Source organism: Acipenser ruthenus, chromosome 52, assembly GCF_902713425.1.
Source record: "Acipenser ruthenus chromosome 52, fAciRut3.2 maternal haplotype, whole genome shotgun sequence".
Taxonomy (NCBI): Eukaryota; Metazoa; Chordata; class Actinopteri; order Acipenseriformes; family Acipenseridae; genus Acipenser; species Acipenser ruthenus.
Window position 1 is genome coordinate 1,717,917 of NC_081240.1, and position 19,955 is coordinate 1,737,871.

Below are 19,955 nucleotides of genomic sequence, written 5' to 3' on the forward strand. Positions count from 1 at the left end.
TTTCATCTCTCGTTGTGCGCATACTTTAACACGCGTCTCTGTTCTGTATTACTTTATATAGTGTGTGGTGCCACCAAACAGAACCTCGTTATTTCAGGTTTACACAAATAAGTAGGGTTATATATAAGTTTTTCAGGAGACTCGGTTTCAGGCCACTGCATGGCACACCATTGCCTCAAACTATAGGGCCCGGACCAGACCAAAACTTTGACAACCCGCTAATCGCACTTAACAAAACTGTATTTAATAGCGTTTTGTTTTTATGAGTATGTATGTGTCAAGAATGCCCTGTTCAAATTTATTTTACACTTGTATGTTATTTTTTATAAAAAAAAAATATTTTATTGATTTGATTAGTACACGCTTTGTGTTGTCTGATACTTTTTGATAATTGATTTGTATCACGTTGTGTTGGCTTCTCCACCCGCTTCCCTGTTTGCCCTGTTGAGCACCTAGTAATTGAATTATTGATCTATTTACGCACCTGCATATAAATAGCACATGTTTTCACAAACGGGATGGCCATCCTGGGGTTTGTATGTCTGTGCAGGAGTGGGAACGCAGTGTTTGGAGCGGGGAACGACGAGTGAGAGAGACTGAAACGGACCAGTGATACTGATGTTGAATTATGAGCGCGAACGGCCCGAGTGTTTTAGCCTATTTGGTAGTCGACTGGAGTTTAAGAAGTGCACGGAATTAGGTATATTGTGATGCTGGTTTTTTTCTCGCTCTCTGTGTGTTCCCTCCCCTGCACGGACATTGTGTGTGTGTGATGTGGGTGTTTGTACTTTTGTACCGTGGTATTGTTTTTATTATGACAGTTTTACTGTGTCTTTGAATGTGTATCTCCACTTTACTGCTGGGTAGCAGCGTTGTTACATTTGCACTTTAATCCATGACCTCATTAATGTGAACTTTGTTTACCTGCTTGAAATCTTGCTAACTATTAATAGGTGAATGGAATTGTCTTATACCAGTGCCGTTTAAAACCATGTGTTGCTATTGGAAGTTTACAATAAACAAACGCTTGATAAAATGTATCTGTGTTATTTATTTTTTGGCGACCTTGTTCCTACATTTTTAGATCTGTTACCTGAATAAAAAGAACCTAAAGGATCTTCTGTAATTCGTCCGGTGCCTTATCGCACTGAACTGGCGTAGTCAGGCTACATTAGTACTTTTACATTCAACACTTGCTACCTCTTGTGATGTTTTGGAATTCAAGGCAGGTTTGTGGTGCGTTTGTACGCTTCCGTGACCTTGCAGGCGTTACAAGTAGAATAAATAAAATACATTAAAAAAATAAAAACGCTATTAAATACAGTTTTGTTAAGTGCGTTAGAGGGTTGTCAAAGTTTTGATTTGGTCTCAGCCTAGGTTACAAGCCACTGTTCCTGAAAAAGTGGTTTTGTGTTCCAGTAACCGGGAGGCGGCGTTACTGTCGGGTGGCTGATAAAGGTTAAACGATAAGGAAGAAGGAAACTCTTTATTCCATTCGCCCCGCTGGAAGAAACGCGATCGCCTCCTCTGGATAACAAGCAAACAAACCGTGTTTACTGCCAATGGGTGAGCTTTTTGTGTGTTTGTTTTCGATAGCGATGTGGGGTTAAAAATGATGGATTTGGGGAGAAAAATATATAAATTTTATTTAATGGATTATTATTCAAGTAAACGAATACCTGTAAGGTAAATAACTGCGTCACTCATTGCAATCGGGTTGTAGAACGATAATGTTAACTGGAATATCAGGTAAAACTAGTACTAATAACATCAAGAGAATATGAACTAAAATAGACCCAGCTGGTATATGCGAACTTAGGAAACAATTTGTTTAATGAATAAGATAAGGAATGAACTGTTCCTGTCTCGTCGACCCTCATATGCAATTTTAATAATAATAATAATAATGATAATTTCTGAATCACTTAGGGGTTTTCTGTAACATCAAGCTGATATCAAGTTTAAGATGACACCGTTTTCCAGCAGGGAGTCAGCCAGCCCAGGGCAGCCCATCTGAGCTGAGGATGGTGCTGCTTGGGAAGACCGGGACTGGGAAGAGCGCCTCTGGAAACACTATCCTGGGCAGTAAGGTGTTTGACTCCCAGTCCGCTGCCTGCTCCGTGTCCCAGCAGAGTGTGAAGGGCTCGGTGAAGGTAGCCGGTCGGCGTCTGTCTGTGGTCGACACCCCCGGCTTCGTCGACACAAGGCTGGCTGAAGAGGCTCTCAAGGAGGAGATGGTGAGATGCATCTCCCTGTGCGCCCCGGGACCCCACGCTTTCCTCCTGGTGATGCCTGTGGGTCGATACACGAAGCAGGAGGAGGAGACGGTGCAGGAAATCCAGGAGATGTTCGGAGATGAAGTTTGGAAGTACGCGATCGTTCTTTTCACCCGCGCTGATGAGCTCGGAGGGGAGACGATCGAGGAGTTTGTGCAACAGAACCGACACCTCCGGGAGCTGGTTGAGAAGTGTGGGGGCCGCTGCCATGCCTTCAGCAACGAAAACACGAGCAATCGCACCCAGGTCCGAGCGCTGCTGGGGAAGATAGACAGCATGCTGGAGGCGAGAGGAGGAGGCTGTTACACCAACGAGATGTACCGGGAGGCTGAGGCGATACGCAGGGAGGAGGCAGAGAGGAGAGTGAGAGAGACTCAGGGGGAGATACACAGGGAGGAGGAGATCCAGCAGAGAGAAGCGGAGGTGAGGCAGAGGGAGAGGACGCTACAAGAGCAGCAGGAAAGGATGGAGAGAGAGAGGAGGGCGATGGAGGAGGAGAGAATGAGACTGGAAAGAGCGAGAGAGGAGCTGGTAAAAAAGGTAAAACAGGAAGAAACATCCGTTTTAAAACAGTGACTCGTTCCTCTCTTTGTCTATGAAGACATTTCTGTGATTATTATTTACTCATTTAGCAGACGCTGTTATCGAAAGCGAGTTACAGAGACTAGAGGGTGAACTATAGTCTATGCATCAATAACTGCTGCTGCAGAGTCACTTACAATAGGACCTCGGTTTTACCTCCTCCGTATATTAGTTATCTGTAGAAGAAATCTATAAGAGCAACGATCAATCATTCCTCACATTATAGATCCGGGACTAGAATTGCAGAATAAATTCTGCACCCAATCTAAGAATCTTAAGAGGAGTTGAAATAGCCAATACTTTAAATTCAGCACAGAAACCTGGACCAGAGGACTCAGCTGTTCATGAAGTGGAGACAGACTCAGGAGACACAGAGTGGTGAGGGGTTACTTGGCCACATTGTTGATGGCAGAAGCAGCCTAAACTTAGAGATTCTTACCCTTTCTTTTTTTAAACATAATAAATATTTATTTAGTTTAATCAGACTCATAAAATAAAAAGTACTGAAACTCCAGCACAGTAACTGAGACTGAATGATTAGCCATGAATGAGTGACAGTGATTCTGTTTTCATATTTACTGGGTTTAGGCTGCAGCAGCGATGAGAGGAGAGGAGGAGAGGAAAGCCAAGGAGAGACAGGAGGAGGAGATACACAGGCGGGGCGCAGCATTTCAAAAAAGTAAGGAGATGAGGGAGCGACAGTTCTATGCCATTATTTTATGTTTTTTTTTAAATTTATTTTCTCCTCTTCTGTTTTCCATTCCTGCTTACGTGACTATCAAGCCAATCACACCTGCAAGCTTAAAGAGTAAATAGCGGGGTTATTTTCATTGTTAACATCCTGACAACTTTTTAAACTTTATTATCATTATTTATTTCTTAGCAGACACCCTTATCCAGGGCGACTTACAATTGTTACAAGTTATCACATTATTTTTACATATAATTACCCATTTATACAGTTGGGTTTTTACTGGAGGAATCTAGATAAAGTACCTTGCTCAAGGGTACAGCAGCAGTGTTCCCCCACCTGGAATTGAACCAACGACCCTCCGGGCCAGAGCCCTAACCACTACTCCACACTGCTGCCCTACTTATTACTTTAAAGTCTGTTTCAAAGCTCTTTTCAAAATGTCCGCTCTAGTGCACTGACAGTGTAAAGATTTTTGCCCACATTGTCAAACAGGTAACACAGCAAGAACGATCCATGATGTGGTACGGAACAGAAAAGCCAGCGCACTTGTTGTCATGTTATTTTGTTCTTTTTTAATCGCTCTTCCTGCAGTGATTTAGATCATAGATCTCAAACCATAGCACTAGAGCAGACATTTTGAAAATAATAAAATTATAAGTGTAAAAAGTTGTCAGGATATTAACAACGAAAAGAAAAAAAAATTACAGGTATATCAAACAGTTGTAGCAACATGTGGGGACGTGTAATCCTACATTTTTCGGAACTTCGCTGCTTACTTTGTAATGTCCCATTCATGGATAATTAGCATACAGCCACTCCTCTTAATTTGCATGTTCCAACATGGAAACACATTGAAAAAAAATTTCTAGTTGAAATGTTTGTCATTGAATTGTGTTGTAATTTAACCCTCAGCTACGCTACAGGTGTTCCAAATGTTACATTTCCAAATAGAGATACAGTGCCTTGCGAAAGTATTTGGCCCCCTTGAACTTTGCGACCTTTTGCCACATTTCAGGCTTCAAACATAAAGATATGAAACTGTAATTTTTTGTGAAGAATCAACAACAAGTGGGACACAATCATGAAGTGGAACGAAATTTATTGGATATTTCAAACTTTTTTAACAAATAAAAAACTGAAAAATTGGGCGTGCAAAATTATTCAGCCCCTTTACTTTCAGTGCAGCAAACTCTCTCCAGAAGTTCAGTGAGGATCTCTGAATGATCCAATGTTGACCTAAATGACTAATGATGATAAATAGAATCCACCTGTGTGTAATCAAGTCTCCGTATAAATGCACCTGCACTGTGATAGTCTCAGAGGTCCGTTTAAAGCGCAGAGAGCATCATGAAGAACAAGGAACACACCAGGCAGGTCCGAGATACTGTTGTGGAGAAGTTTAAAGCCGGATTTGGATACAAAAAGATTTCCCAAGCTTTAAACATCCCAAGGAGCACTGTGCAAGCGATAATATTGAAATGGAAGGAGTATCAGACCACTGCAAATCTACCAAGACCTGGCCGTCCCTCTAAACTTTCAGCTCATACAAGGAGAAGACTGATCAGAGATGCAGCCAAGAGGCCCATGATCACTCTGGATGAACTGCAGAGATCTACAGCTGAGGTGGGAGACTCTGTCCATAGGACAACAATCAGTCGTATACTGCACAAATCTGGCCTTTATGGAAGAGTGGCAAGAAGAAAGCCATTTCTTAAAGATATCCATAAAAAGTGTCGTTTACAGTTTGCCACAAGCCACCTGGGAGACACACCAAACATGTGGAAGAAGGTGCTCTGGTCAGATGAAACCAAAATCGAACTTTTTGGCAACAATGCAAAACGTTATGTTTGGCGTAAAAGCAACACAGCTCATCACCCTGAACACACCATCCCCACTGTCAAACATGGTGGTGGCAGCATCATGGTTTGGGCCTGCTTTTCTTCAGCAGGGACAGGGAAGATGGTTAAAATTGATGGGAAGATGGATGGAGCCAAATACAGGACCATTCTGGAAGAAAACCTGATGGAGTCTGCAAAAGACCTGAGACTGGGACAGAGATTTGTCTTCCAACAAGACAATGATCCAAAACATAAAGCAAAATCTACAATGGAATGGTTCACAAATAAACATATCCAGGTGTTAGAATGGCCAAGTCAAAGTCCAGACCTGAATCCAATCGAGAATCTGTGGAAAGAACTGAAAACTGCTGTTCACAAATGCTCTCCATCCAACCTCACTGAGCTTGAACTGTTTTTCAAGGAGGAATGGGCAAAAATTTCAGTCTCTCGATGTGCAAAACTGATAGAGACATACCCCAAGCGACTTACAGCTGTAATCGCAGCAAAAGGTGGCGCTACAAAGTATTAACTTAAGGGGGCTGAATAATTTTGCACGCCCAATTTTTCAGTTTTTTATTTGTTAAAGTTTGAAATATCCAATAAATTTCGTTCCACTTCATGATTGTGTCCCACTTGTTGTTGATTCTTCACAAAAAATTACAGTTTCATATCTTTATGTTTGAAGCCTGAAATGTGGCAAAAGGTCGCAAAGTTCAAGGGGGCCGAATACTTTCGCAAGGCACTGTATCTTTATGTCTAGGATTCGAAAATAAACTTTTCCTTTTCTTCTAGTACGACTAGGGCATGAGGCTGGAGCAAACGAGGTTGTACAAACACAAACTAACAGCCCATCGGCAATCAGGATCGTGCTGCTTGGGAAAAGTGGAGTTGGGAAGAGTGCCTCAGGAAACACCATCCTGGGCAGAAAGGAGTTTGAGTCTAACGCCAGCCGCAACTCAAAAACCAAGAAGTGTGTTAAGAGAACAGGACAAGTTGCTGGGAGACGCGTTGCTGTGATTGACACACCAGGCTTCTATAATATGATGATGTCTTTTGAGGAAGTTAAAAGTGAGATTACAAAATGCATTTCTCTGTCCTCCCCGGGACCCCACGCTATCCTCCTGGTGCTACAGCTCGGCCGATTCACAGAGGAAGAGAAGAGAACCGTGGAGATCATCAAGATGATTTTTGGTGAGAGAGCTGCAAACTACATGATCATCCTTTTTACCCACAGGGATGATCTGGAGGGAGAGGAGACGATTGAGCAATATGTTAAAGAAGCTGAAGATGATCTCGAGCAGCTGCTGTTGGAATGTGGGTACAGGTATCATGCCTTCAACAACAAAGAAAAGAACGATCGCACTCAGGTCACAAAGCTCATAGAGAAAATAGAGGCCATGGTGACAGCAAACAACAACACCTACTACACCAGTGAGATGTACAAGCAAGTAAATGAAAAAATAGAAGAAAGAGTAATAGAGATCATGAAGAAGAAGAAAGAGCAAATAGACCTGGAGATGGAGAAGCTGAAGGAAAAGTACCAGCACAAGCTTCAAGAGAAAATGAGGCAGATAGAAGAGGAAATTCAAGACAAAGAAGAGAGAGAAACGAGAAAGAGAGCATTACTGTTAGAGTACAAGGAAAGGCAACAGAGAAAGTGCACATCTTTATTGACACGTTACAAGCAAAGAGCAAGAGAAGAAGCAGAAATCTTCTATTATTTCATACAAAAATATTCAGCATTAGGGGAACTCTGTTCTATACAGTGAGGTCCAGTAGACCAGTAGACCAGTCAGTACTGAACAACAACACAGAACACAACATACAGAAGACTTTTCAATAGAAATGCACGTGCAGGTCAAACAGGTTTAAGGGTATTTTCTTTTTCTTTAAGCTGGTTGAAGACGCAAGATTCCTGGATCAATTATCAGAACTATAAGCTGACATGTTGGAAAAAACACAAGTAGAGAAAATCAGTTTAGAATCAATAGTGTGTTTCTATAGAGCATGTATTATGAATGCATTGTTACACTGTCTAGTTTTTTATTATTTGTGTCTGTTTTTCTAACACTTATGATTATTAAATGTTTAGTTCTGATAGTCAAAGGTGTGATTACAAATTATGTTGCTGTTAAAAAAAATCTAATAAAAGGCATGTTTTTAAAGGGATAGTGACTCTGTAACCACTTTTCTGGCTTTTATTGTATGAACAAATTATGTTTTATTGTTGTTGTTGTTTTATTGTTCAGTGATTTGAGATGCACATGAAAGGCGCTATATAAAATAAAGATTATTATTATTATTATTATTATTATTATTATTATTATATAAATCCTCCACGGTCTTGCTTGCTGCGTGTGTATCTGTCCCTAGCAGATCAAAGTGACGGGGAAGCTGTCCAGAGGTATCAAGGTGTGTGGGGTGGGGTGGGGTGGGGGGTGGGGGGTGGGTTAGTTGATGATTGTGTGCATGTAAAGTTTTGCGATAGAGACTTTGCTAAGAAGGTGCTTTTGCCCACACTGCCTGGCCTGTGAGTCCCACGGTTTAAATAACTTTACATATAAAGGGAGACTAGGGGGTTATTATCAACACACAGCTCTGGCCAAACGTTTTGCATCACCTAGAATTTTAGGATTGAGACATCATATATATATATATATATATATATATATATATATATATATATATATAATGAACATAATTTCGATATTTTATTTAACATCATGTAATCAAATAATCTCCAAAATGATACTGCAAGTCTACCTGAAGCCATAATAACAGTCTTAGTATGTCATGTCAGATTTTGAAATGTCACATTTTTTTCAATTTGTCAGTTTTTTTTAAGTATATGATAAACTACAAATCGGTATGTAATTCAATATAAATTAAGTACGTCTCAACCCCCCCAAAACACCACGTATATTTAAACCGTAATGCATTTGTCCAGAAAATTACATTTTTTACTGTTTTCCACAACACAAGGTTTTCATTTCTCTAAAACAATGCCTTAAAGAACCCGGTGGTGGACGTTACCAATACGCACTTTTAAAAAACTAAATCTCATTTACTATGCTGTAATAAAAAAAAAAAAAAAATACACGTGTGTATTAATAACGCTGTGAGGGGCGTGGTTTATGACATCACCTATCCGCCCCTTCGCCAGTTACCATGGCAGCGGCATTCGCGTCCTTTCGAGACGGAAGTCAGACGGCGTTCGAGGACACCAAGGTAAGTTTAACGTTGTGTTTACTAATTTTGCGATTGAATTTACCTGTATCCTGACGTTGTTTCGCATTTTATGTACGCAGTTTTGTTGACCCTTTCATTATTTATCAAGTCAAGTGTAAAAGTGTTTTGTTGCGCCAGTAATTATTAAAAAAACATGTTGATGCCATTGTGGTTAAACGTTTTTCATGTATAATTTCGCTGCTCGGGCTACCACGCTGTTCCTATGATTACACAATGCATTCACAATACGTTTTGACCATTATTTCACAGTACTGTTGCTACACGCCGCTGTGCTCTGCACGCAGTGAGATGTTATAAGGTGTACAATGTGTTTGCCTCCCCTCTCCCGGCACAGAGACGCGTCATGTCGGTCAGTAACAGGACTGGGAAGACAGCGGCTGGTTCTGGGCTATGGAACTACGCCAGACAGCCCCAGTACAGCAAAGAGACACAGGAGCTGATGAAACGTGAGAAACCACCATTCACAATTCATCATATATCATATAAAATAATTAAAAAAAAAAAAAACTTGCATTACAAATGCATGACGTCACTGTTGATTATTACAAATGTGTTATTCATGATCTTTTTTAAAATCCATTACTTTATATATTTTATATGATAATAAATACCTGGCACGAGGCCATAAGACTCCTACTGCACAGCAGTGTCACTTATTCCAGTCCAGGTTTTAATGCTACCAGCTTGATCAGCCCCAGTGTGTCTAGCTAACAAGCTCAGATGTGTCTTATTATTAAACTCCCAGTGAAACCAGGACTGGATCACACTGCTGTGCAGCGGGAGTCTGATTCCCAGCCCTGTGGTAATCAGTATTGCTCTTTCTAACCTGTAAGCTTGCATAGCTCTGCTTTACATTATAGAGTAAGTGCTGCACTGTGGTGGATGTGACAAAGCAAACTTTACAGCTCTGACCAAAAGTTTAGCATCACCTTGAATTTTAGGATTAAGACGTAATATTATTAGTATTTATTTCTTAGCAGACGCCCTTATCCAGGGCGACTTACAGTCATAAACAAAAAATACATTTCAAGAATCACAGTACAAGTATTAATACAATTCAGAGCAAGATAAAATACAATGACTTCGGTTCTAGCAAGTACAAGTATATATATAAAAATAATAATAATACATGAACATAATTTCGATCTTTTGTCTAACATCGTGATATAATCAAAGAAACTACAAAATGATATCGCTAAAAAAAGAGTCTATACCGGAAGCCATAATAGTAGTCCAGTAGTATTTCATATCAGATTTCTGAAATGTCACATTTTTCATTTTGTCAGTTTTTCGTTCTATGGGAAACTACAAAGCGGTGTGTAATTGACTATGTTAACAAGGGAACATTATTCAGCAGCTTTCATTGGACTCTATGAAGCTGAGTGAGTTCATTCTATATAGAGGGGGTGGAATTCAATATGTTAACAAGGGAACATTATTCAGCAGCTTTCATTGGACTCTATGAAGCTGAGTGAGTTCATTCTATATAGAGGGGGTGGAATTCAATATGTTAACAAGGGAACATTATTCAGCAGCTTTCATTGGACTCTATGAAGCTGAGGGAGTTCATTCTATATAGAGGGGGTGGAATTCAATATGTTAACAAGGGAACATTATTCAGCAGCTTTCATTGGACTCTATGAAGCTGAGTGAGTTCATTCTATATAGAGGGGGTGGAATTCAATATGTTAACAAGGGAACATTATTCAGCAGCTTTCATTGGACTCTATGAAGCTGAGGGAGTTCATTCTATATAGAGGGGGTGGAATTCAATATGTTAACAAGGGAACATTATTCAGCAGCTTTCAATGGACTCTATGAAGCTGAGGGAGTTCATTCTATATAGAGGGGGTGGAATTCAATATGTTAACAAGGGAACATTATTCAGCAGCTTTCATTGGACTCTATGAAGCTGAGTGAGTTCATTCTATAAGGTGATAATGCAAAACTTTTGGCCCTAGCTGTAAACACACTGGGGTTAGATAAAAAATATATAAGTATCTGTTATATGTAGCACATACTTTCATGCACCGTGTTTGGCACACAAATGAGGCTAGTCTAGGCACAGATAGAGACGGCACATGTTTTCACATGCATTGCTTATAAAACATGATCTCTCTTCTAATATGCCTCCCCTCACATGTTGTGCAAGCACAGTATTGTTCAACTCAGCATTTCAGCTCTCTGTTTTATTTGGGTTTCAGTGATGATGCAGGAATCCAGACTGACCAGCTTTCAGCAGAGACAGCTTAACATCAGGATGAAAAGTGAGTCGCTGCAAGAACATGCTTTTAATATATCAGAGAGTAGGGACTGTAATCTGGAGCTGCACAAACCCAGTATTGCATTGTCTGGATGGAGCTCTGCACAGGTGAGGGTGTCGATCGGGCTGATTTATCATTCAGAATGCACGAGTGAAGAGAAAGCAGCTGGGGATCGCTGTTCTCTTCTGCAGAGTTAGTGATCATCACAAACTCAAGCAGCTATTTCTTCACTTGTTTTACTCTGAATGGTAAATCAGCCGGATGGACACCAGCGACCCTCGTCTGATTCAGCACCTGATTTCTGTGGAATGCTTGATCCCAATAATAGAATGCAGCGCTATTGAATCTACAAGCTGCAGAGCGAATGCAGCCAGAGTCGCAGACAGAGGGCGCTGTTTCCTATCCTCTCTCTCTCTCTCGATCTCTCGATCTCCACTCAGAGGGGGACAGTCTCCCATTGAAGTGTAACCCCACCTCCAGCGATGATCAGAAAGCCCCGCCCCCTGCCCCTGCACCAATCAAAACCCTTGGAGTGTCTGGCAAACCCCAGCTGCGCAGCGCCGAGCTGTGCCGTTCCGGAAACGCCTACGAGAGAGAAAAGTTCTGCCCCAGACCCATTCGTGAGTATTGTGCCACATGCACTGACCTACAATGCTGAACCCTGATAGCTCAATAATGCACCCATCCACCCTACCAGAATGATAGAGACTTCTTCCATACTGCACTACTGTTATAATAATGCACCCCCATCCACCCTACCAGAATGATAGAGACTTCTTCCATACTGTTATAATAATGCACCCCCATCCACCCTACCAGAATGATAGAGACTTCTTCCATACTGTTATAATAATGCACCCCCATCCACCCTACCAGAATGATAGAGACTTCTTCCATACTGTACTACTGTTATAATAATGCACCCCCATCCACCCTACCAGAATGATCGAGACTTCTTCCGTACTGTTCTACTGTTATAATAATGCACCCCCAACCACCCTACCAGAATGATAGACTTCTTCCATACTGTTATAATAATGCACCCCCATCCACCCTACCAGAATGATAGAGACTTCTTCCGTACTGTACTGTTATAATAATGCACCCCCATCCACCCTACCAGAATGATAGAGACTTCTTCCGTACTGTATTGTTATAATAATGCACCCCCATCCACCCTTCCAGAATGATAGAGACTTCTTCCATACTGTACTGTTATAATAATGCACCCCCATCCACCCTACCAGAATGATAGAGACTTCTTCCATACTGTACTACTGTTATAATAATGCACCCCCATCCACCCTACCAGAATGATAGAGACTTCTTCCATACTGCACTACTGTTATGGCTTCGGGTAGACTTTTGCAATATCATTTTGTAGTTTCTTTGATTACATGATGTTAAATAAAAGATCTAAATTATGTTCATATCTATAAATTCTAGGTGATGCAAAACGTTTGGCCTGAGCTGTATGTTGATAATAACCCCCTAGTCTCCCTTTATATGTAAAGTTATTTAAACCGAGGGACTCGCAGGCCAGGCAGTGTGGGCAAGAGCACCTTCTTAGCAAAGTCTCTATCGCAAAACTTTACATGCACACAATCATCAATTAACCCACCCCACTCCACTCCACCCGCCACCAACCTTGATACCTCTGGGCAGCTTCCCCGTCACTTTGATCTGCTAGGGACAGATACACACGCAGCAAGCAAGACCGTGGAGGATTTCAAAACATACCTTTTATTAGAATAGATCTTTTAACACCAACATAATTTGTAATCACACCTTTGACTATCATAATTAAACATTTTATAATCATAAGTGTTAGAAAAGCATGCACAAATAAAATCAAAATTATGTTCATATGTATTTTTTTTTGTAATGATGTCTCAATCCTACAATTCTAGGCGGTGATGCAAAACCTTTGACCTTGACATTGTTAGCTACAAACACTTAAACAGTATCTCAGCATGCTATTGAATACATGTGATTGGATTAGAATAGCATGGTGTGTTGATTGGCAATGCTATCCCCCCACAGGAGACCAGGAGAAAGAGAAGAGGCGCTTACAGAACCTGCTGGCCACGGGACAGGACGCCCCTGAAAACAAACCCCGAAAACGCAGCGCCCCGACAGATCCGGAGCCGGAGAGAGACCGCTTCCAGGAGGGTGAGTGAGAGGATTGTCAAGCAGCCTGCCAGTAACATCCGCTCTGGAAAGTCAGAGCTGTCCATGTGAGGAGAAAATGAATGACCATGACGTACATCAGCAGCTTGTGCAGAATAGGACAGGTATACCGATGTACAGACAGACAGACAGACAGACAGACACCCCCCTATATCCTCGGAACATGCGTGTCTAATGGTCTGTGTTTGAGTTGCAGGTCACTCTGTCTGTCTGTCTGTCTGTCTGTCTGTCTGTCGGTCTGTCAGTGTGGCTCTGTCTATCTTGCAGTGCTGTCAGTGTGACTCTGTGTCTCTGTCTCTTGCAGTGCTGTGTGTGTGTCAGTGTGACTCTGTGGCTCTGTCTATCTTGCAGTGCTGTGTGTGTGTCAGTGTGACTCTGTGACTCTCTCTATCTTGCAGTGCTGTCAGTGTGTCTCTGTGTCTTTGTTCTCGTACAGTGCTGGATGAGATCAGCGAGAGGCAGCAGTTTCTGGAGGACATGGCAGCTCTGGGGAGAGGGAGACAGTACGAGGCTCTCATCAGCACTGAGATCTCACAGGTGAATCACCAGCACTACCCTGCATTATCACAAGAGGAGCTTTAAACACATAGCAAACAACAGCAGCGATCGTCACCACTGAGATCTCACAGGTGAATCACCAGCACTACACTGCATTATCACAAGAGGGGCTTTAAACACATAGCAAACAACAGCAGCGATCATCAGCACTGAGATCTCACAGGTGAATCACCAGCACTACCCTGCATTATCACAAGAGGAGCTTTAAACACATAGCAAACAACAGCAGTGATCATCAGCACTGAGATCTCACAGGTGAATCACCAGCACTACCCTGCATTATCACTAGAGGAGCTTTAAACACATAGCAAACAACAGCAGCGATCATCAGCACTGAGATCTCACAGGTGAATCACCAGCACTACACTGCATTATCACAAGAGGGGCTTTAAACACATAGCAAACAACAGCAGCGATCATCAGCACTGAGATCTCACAGGTGAATCACCAGCACTACACTGCATTATCACAAGAGGGGCTTTAAACACATAGCAAACAACAGCAGCGATCATCAGCACTGAGATCTCACAGGTGAATCACCAGCACTACACTGCATTATCACTAGAGGGGCTTTAAACACATAGCAAACAACAGCAGCGATCGTCAGCACTGAGATCTCACAGGTGAATCACCAGCACTACCCTGCATTATCACTAGAGGGGCTTTAAACACATAGCAAACAACAGCAGCGATCATCAGCACTGAGATCTCACAGGTGAATCACCAGCACTACACTGCATTATCACTAGAGAGGCTTTAAACACATAGCAAACAACAGCAGCGATCATCAGCACTGAGATCTCACAGGTGAATCACCAGCACTACACTGCATTATCACTAGAGAGGCTTTAAACACATAGCAAACAACAGCAGCGATCATCAGCACTGAGATCTCACAGGTGAATCACCAGCACTACACTGCATTATCACAAGAGGGGCTTTAAACACATAGCAAACAACAGCAGCGATCATCAGCACTGAGATCTCACAGGTGAATCACCAGCACTACACTGCATTATCACAAGAGGGGCTTTAAACACATAGCAAACAACAGCAGCGATCATCAGCACTGAGATCTCACAGGTGAATCACCAGCACTACACTGCATTATCACAAGAGGGGCTTTAAACATATAGCAAACAACAGCAGCGATCATCAGCACTGAGATCTCACAGGTGAATCACCAGCACTACCCTGCATTATCACAAGAGGGGCTTTAAACACATAGCAAACAACAGCAGCGATCATCAGCACTGAGATCTCACAGGTGAATCACTAGCACTACCCTGCATTATCACAAGAGGGGCTTTAAACAGATAGCAAACAACAGCAGCGATCGTCACCACTGAGATCTCACAGGTGAATCACCAGCACTACACTGCATTATCACAAGAGGAGCTTTAAACACATAGCAAACAACAGCAGCGATCGTCACCACTGAGATCTCACAGGTGAATCACCAGCACTACCCTGCATTATCACAAGAGGAGCTTTAAACACATAGCAAACAACAGCAGCGATCATCAGCACTGAGATCTCACAGGTGAATCACCAGCACTACACTGCATTATCACAAGAGGGGCTTTAAACACATAGCAAACAACAGCAGCGATCGTCAGCTCTGAGATCTCACAGGTGAATCACCAGCACTACACTGCATTATCACAAGAGGGGCTTTAAACACATAGCAAACAACAGCAGCGATCATCAGCACTGAGATCTCACAGGTGAATCACCAGCACTACCCTGCATTATCACTAGAGAGGCTTTAAACACATAGCAAACAACAGCAGCGATCATCAGCACTGAGATCTCACAGGTGAATCACCAGCACTACACTGCATTATCACAAGAGGGGCTTTAAACACATAGCAAACAACAGCAGCGATCATCAGCACTGAGATCTCACAGGTGAATCACCAGCACTACACTGCATTATCACAAGAGGGGCTTTAAACACATAGCAAACAACAGCAGCGATCATCAGCACTGAGATCTCACAGGTGAATCACCAGCACTACACTGCATTATCACTAGAGGGGCTTTAAACACATAGCAAACAACAGCAGCGATCATCAGCACTGAGATCTCACAGGTGAATCACCAGCACTACCCTGCATTATCACAAGAGGAGCTTTAAACACATAGCAAACAACAGCAGTGATCATCAGCACTGAGATCTCACAGGTGAATCACCAGCACTACACTGCATTATCACAAGAGGAGCTTTAAACACATAGCAAACAACAGCAGTGATCATCAGCACTGAGATCTCACAGGTGAATCACCAGCACTACACTGCATTATCACAAGAGGGGCTTTAAACACATAGCAAACAACAGCAGTGATCATCAGCACTGAGATCTCACAGGTGAATCACCAGCACTACACTGCATTATCACAAGAGGGGCTTTAAACACATAGCAAACAACAGCAGCGATCGTCACCACTGAGATCTCACAGGTGAATCACCAGCACTACACTGCATTATCACTAGAGGAGCTTTAAACACATAGCAAACAAAAGCAGCGATCATCAGCGATCATCAGCACTGAGATCTCACAGGTGAATCACCAGCACTACCCTGCATTATCACAAGAGGGGCTTTAAACACATAGCAAACAACAGCAGCGATCGTCACCACTGAGATCTCACAGGTGAATCACCAGCACTACACTGCATTATCACTAGAGGAGCTTTAAACACATAGCAAACAACAGCAGCGATCATCAGCACTGAGATCTCACAGGTGAATCACCAGCACTACCCTGCATTATCACAAGAGGGGCTTTAAACACATAGCAAACAACAGCAGCGATCGTCAGCACTGAGATCTCACAGGTGAATCACCAGCACTACACTGCATTATCACTAGAGGAGCTTTAAACACATAGCAAACAACAGCAGCGATCGTCAGCTCTGAGATCTCACAGGTGAATCACCAGCACTACACTGCATTATCACTAGAGAGGCTTTAAACACATAGCAAACAACAGCAGCGATCATCAGCACTGAGATCTCACAGGTGAATCACCAGCACTACACTGCATTATCACAAGAGGAGCTTTAAACACATAGCAAACAACAGCAGCGATCATCAGCACTGAGATCTCACAGGTGAATCACCAGCACTACCCTGCATTATCACAAGAGGGGCTTTAAACACATAGCAAACAACAGCAGCGATCGTCAGCTCTGAGATCTCACAGGTGAATCACCAGCACTACACTGCATTATCACAAGAGGGGCTTTAAACACATAGCAAACAACAGCAGCGATCATCAGCACTGAGATCTCACAGGTGAATCACCAGCACTACACTGCATTATCACAAGAGGGGCTTTAAACACATAGCAAACAACAGCAGCGATCATCAGCACTGAGATCTCACAGGTGAATCACCAGCACTACACTGCATTATCACAAGAGGAGCTTTAAACACATAGCAAACAACAGCAGCGATCATCAGCACTGAGATCTCACAGGTGAATCACCAGCACTACACTGCATTATCACTAGAGAGGCTTTAAACACATAGCAAACAACAGCAGCGATCATCAGCACTGAGATCTCACAGGTGAATCACCAGCACTACACTGCATTATCACAAGAGGAGCTTTAAACACATAGCAAACAACAGCAGCGATCATCAGCACTGAGATCTCACAGGTGAATCACCAGCACTACACTGCATTATCACTAGAGAGGCTTTAAACACATAGCAAACAACAGCAGCGATCATCAGCACTGAGATCTCACAGGTGAATCACCAGCACTACCCTGCATTATCACAAGAGGGGCTTTAAACACATAGCAAACAACAGCAGCGATCATCAGCACTGAGATCTCACAGGTGAATCACTAGCACTACCCTGCATTATCACAAGAGGGGCTTTAAACAGATAGCAAACAACAGCAGCGATCGTCACCACTGAGATCTCACAGGTGAATCACCAGCACTACACTGCATTATCACAAGAGGAGCTTTAAACACATAGCAAACAACAGCAGCGATCGTCACCACTGAGATCTCACAGGTGAATCACCAGCACTACCCTGCATTATCACAAGAGGAGCTTTAAACACATAGCAAACAACAGCAGCGATCATCAGCACTGAGATCTCACAGGTGAATCACCAGCACTACACTGCATTATCACAAGAGGGGCTTTAAACACATAGCAAACAACAGCAGCGATCGTCAGCTCTGAGATCTCACAGGTGAATCACCAGCACTACACTGCATTATCACAAGAGGGGCTTTAAACACATAGCAAACAACAGCAGCGATCATCAGCACTGAGATCTCACAGGTGAATCACCAGCACTACCCTGCATTATCACTAGAGAGGCTTTAAACACATAGCAAACAACAGCAGCGATCATCAGCACTGAGATCTCACAGGTGAATCACCAGCACTACACTGCATTATCACAAGAGGAGCTTTAAACACATAGCAAACAACAGCAGCGATCATCAGCACTGAGATCTCACAGGTGAATCACCAGCACTACACTGCATTATCACAAGAGGGGCTTTAAACACATAGCAAACAACAGCAGCGATCATCAGCACTGAGATCTCACAGGTGAATCACCAGCACTACACTGCATTATCACAAGAGGGGCTTTAAACACATAGCAAACAACAGCAGCGATCATCAGCACTGAGATCTCACAGGTGAATCACCAGCACTACACTGCATTATCACAAGAGGGGCTTTAAACACATAGCAAACAACAGCAGCGATCATCAGCACTGAGATCTCACAGGTGAATCACCAGCACTACACTGCATTATCACAAGAGGAGCTTTAAACACATAGCAAACAACAGCAGCGATCATCAGCACTGAGATCTCACAGGTGAATCACCAGCACTACACTGCATTATCACAAGAGGGGCTTTAAACACATAGCAAACAACAGCAGCGATCATCAGCACTGAGATCTCACAGGTGAATCACCAGCACTACACTGCATTATCACTAGAGGGGCTTTAAACAGATAGCAAACAACAGCAGCGATCATCAGCACTGAGATCTCACAGGTGAATCACTAGCACTTTATTATGTTTTTTTTAGTTCTTTTTTTTTTAAAGCATGGAACTGAAGACCGGACTTAGGAATTGCTATAAATTACATAGACACACACACACACGTGTGTAAGAGGGACTGGTATTTTGAAAAATCTGACTATTTTTTTTATCAAATCACAGAAAATCCGAGAGCTGGAGATCATCGATAAAGAAAGGAGCTTGGAGCTGAGGAAGATGATGGAGAGAAAACAGGAAGAAGAAGAAGCAGAAAAGAAGTGATCTGAATGTGTAGATTTCCCTGTGAACTGTCCTGCACTCCACTGAATACTCAAAGAGCACAATCCAGTGCACTGGTGGTGTAGTGACTGTGCAGGGTGTGGTCTGGCTCCACTGTGAAGTGCTGAACGCTCTCCACTCCAGTTACACTCTTCACTTTTTAAAAATACAGCCTTTGCAGCTCAAGGGGGTTTCGTTCAACCTCTTTAAGTTGACGAGTAACATCGATTATTTTTCTGTTGTTGTTGTAAACCTGTTTTAACACTTTACTGCCTTGGCTATGTTCCCCTGCCTATTTAATGCCTACAGCTGAACACATTTTGCTTCATAAAGTCAAATGAAACCTGCTGAATAATGTTACGTTAACATATTGAATTACACACCAGCGCTTTGTAATTTTCCAGATACTTAAAGAACACATTGAAAAATGTGACCTTTCGAAATCTAACATGAAATACTACTGGACTACTATTATGGCTTCCGGTAGACTTTTTTGTTTGCAATATAATTTTGTAGTTTCTTTGATTACATCATGATGTTAAATAAAATATCAACAAGATTCCAGTTCCATTAGAGAGAGAGATAGATCACCTAGGAGCTGGTTTATGAAGGGAAGTCCTGCGTGTTCGAAAGTTTTGGGTGTCTGGTGAACAGTTTAGCCGCCTAGTCTGATAGTTAGGCTCTACGTTTGAGCTTGGTTTTTGTTTTGTTTTGAGAAAATAAAAAGTGCACAAAAGTCCTCCACCGTGCAATTCTTGTGTCTGGGTCTATGTTTTAAAGGGCAAACAAGCAGACTACAGAGAGGCTACGTTACAATATATATAATATATATTTAATAAATTAATGGTGACTTTTGGCCACAGTTGTATTTTCAAATATATTGGACACTGGGCAGTAAAGGGTTAAAATTCAGATACGTTCTCGCATGTACAGCTCTGACCAAAGGTTTTGCATCACCTACATTAGGAATGAGACATAATTAAAAAAAAGA

At 42.3% G+C, this 19,955-nt stretch overlaps 2 protein-coding genes across 3 annotated transcripts; both read left to right on the forward strand.

Moving 5' to 3' along the window:
• The first annotated feature begins 1,454 nt into the window (after positions 1-1,454).
• LOC117965695 (trichohyalin-like) lies at positions 1,455-7,673 on the forward strand. Of its 2 annotated transcripts, none has more exons than XM_059016196.1 (4): positions 1,455-1,566; positions 1,984-2,816; positions 3,447-3,537; positions 6,183-7,673. In XM_059016196.1, exons 1-4 carry the CDS (start codon positions 1,563-1,565, stop codon positions 7,157-7,159), a joined length of 1,905 nt encoding a protein of 634 aa, XP_058872179.1. In that variant the 5' UTR covers positions 1,455-1,562; the 3' UTR covers positions 7,160-7,673. The 2 variants fall into 2 exon arrangements, with proteins under 2 accessions (XP_058872179.1, XP_058872180.1); XM_059016197.1 differs by having other exon boundaries at positions 6,192-7,673.
• A 901-nt stretch (positions 7,674-8,574) lies between these two features.
• LOC117965676 (UPF0193 protein EVG1 homolog) lies at positions 8,575-19,703 on the forward strand. The gene is made up of 7 exons (XM_059016234.1): positions 8,575-8,618; positions 8,974-9,085; positions 10,844-10,906; positions 11,344-11,523; positions 12,947-13,075; positions 13,530-13,630; positions 18,869-19,703. The coding sequence occupies exons 2-7, from the start codon at positions 8,983-8,985 to the stop codon at positions 18,965-18,967; spliced, it is 675 nt and encodes a 224-aa protein (XP_058872217.1). The 5' UTR covers positions 8,575-8,618; positions 8,974-8,982; the 3' UTR covers positions 18,968-19,703.
• Positions 19,704-19,955: the final 252 nt, after the last annotated feature.

Coding starts and splice junctions, on each gene's coding strand:
- LOC117965695 (XM_059016196.1), top strand. Junction 2,817..3,446: donor GAGAGGAGCTGGTAAAAAAG/GTAAAACAGGAA, acceptor TACTGGGTTTAG/GCTGCAGCAGCGATGAGAGG. Junction 3,538..6,182: donor GGGCGCAGCATTTCAAAAAA/GTAAGGAGATGA, acceptor CTTTTCTTCTAG/TACGACTAGGGCATGAGGCT.
- LOC117965676 (XM_059016234.1), top strand. CDS start 8,983: ATGTCGGTCAGTAACAGGACTGGGAAGACAGCGGCTGGTTCTGGGCTA. Junction 10,907..11,343: donor GCTTAACATCAGGATGAAAA/GTGAGTCGCTGC, acceptor ATCTCCACTCAG/AGGGGGACAGTCTCCCATTG. Junction 13,631..18,868: donor TCAGCACTGAGATCTCACAG/GTGAATCACCAG, acceptor ATCAAATCACAG/AAAATCCGAGAGCTGGAGAT.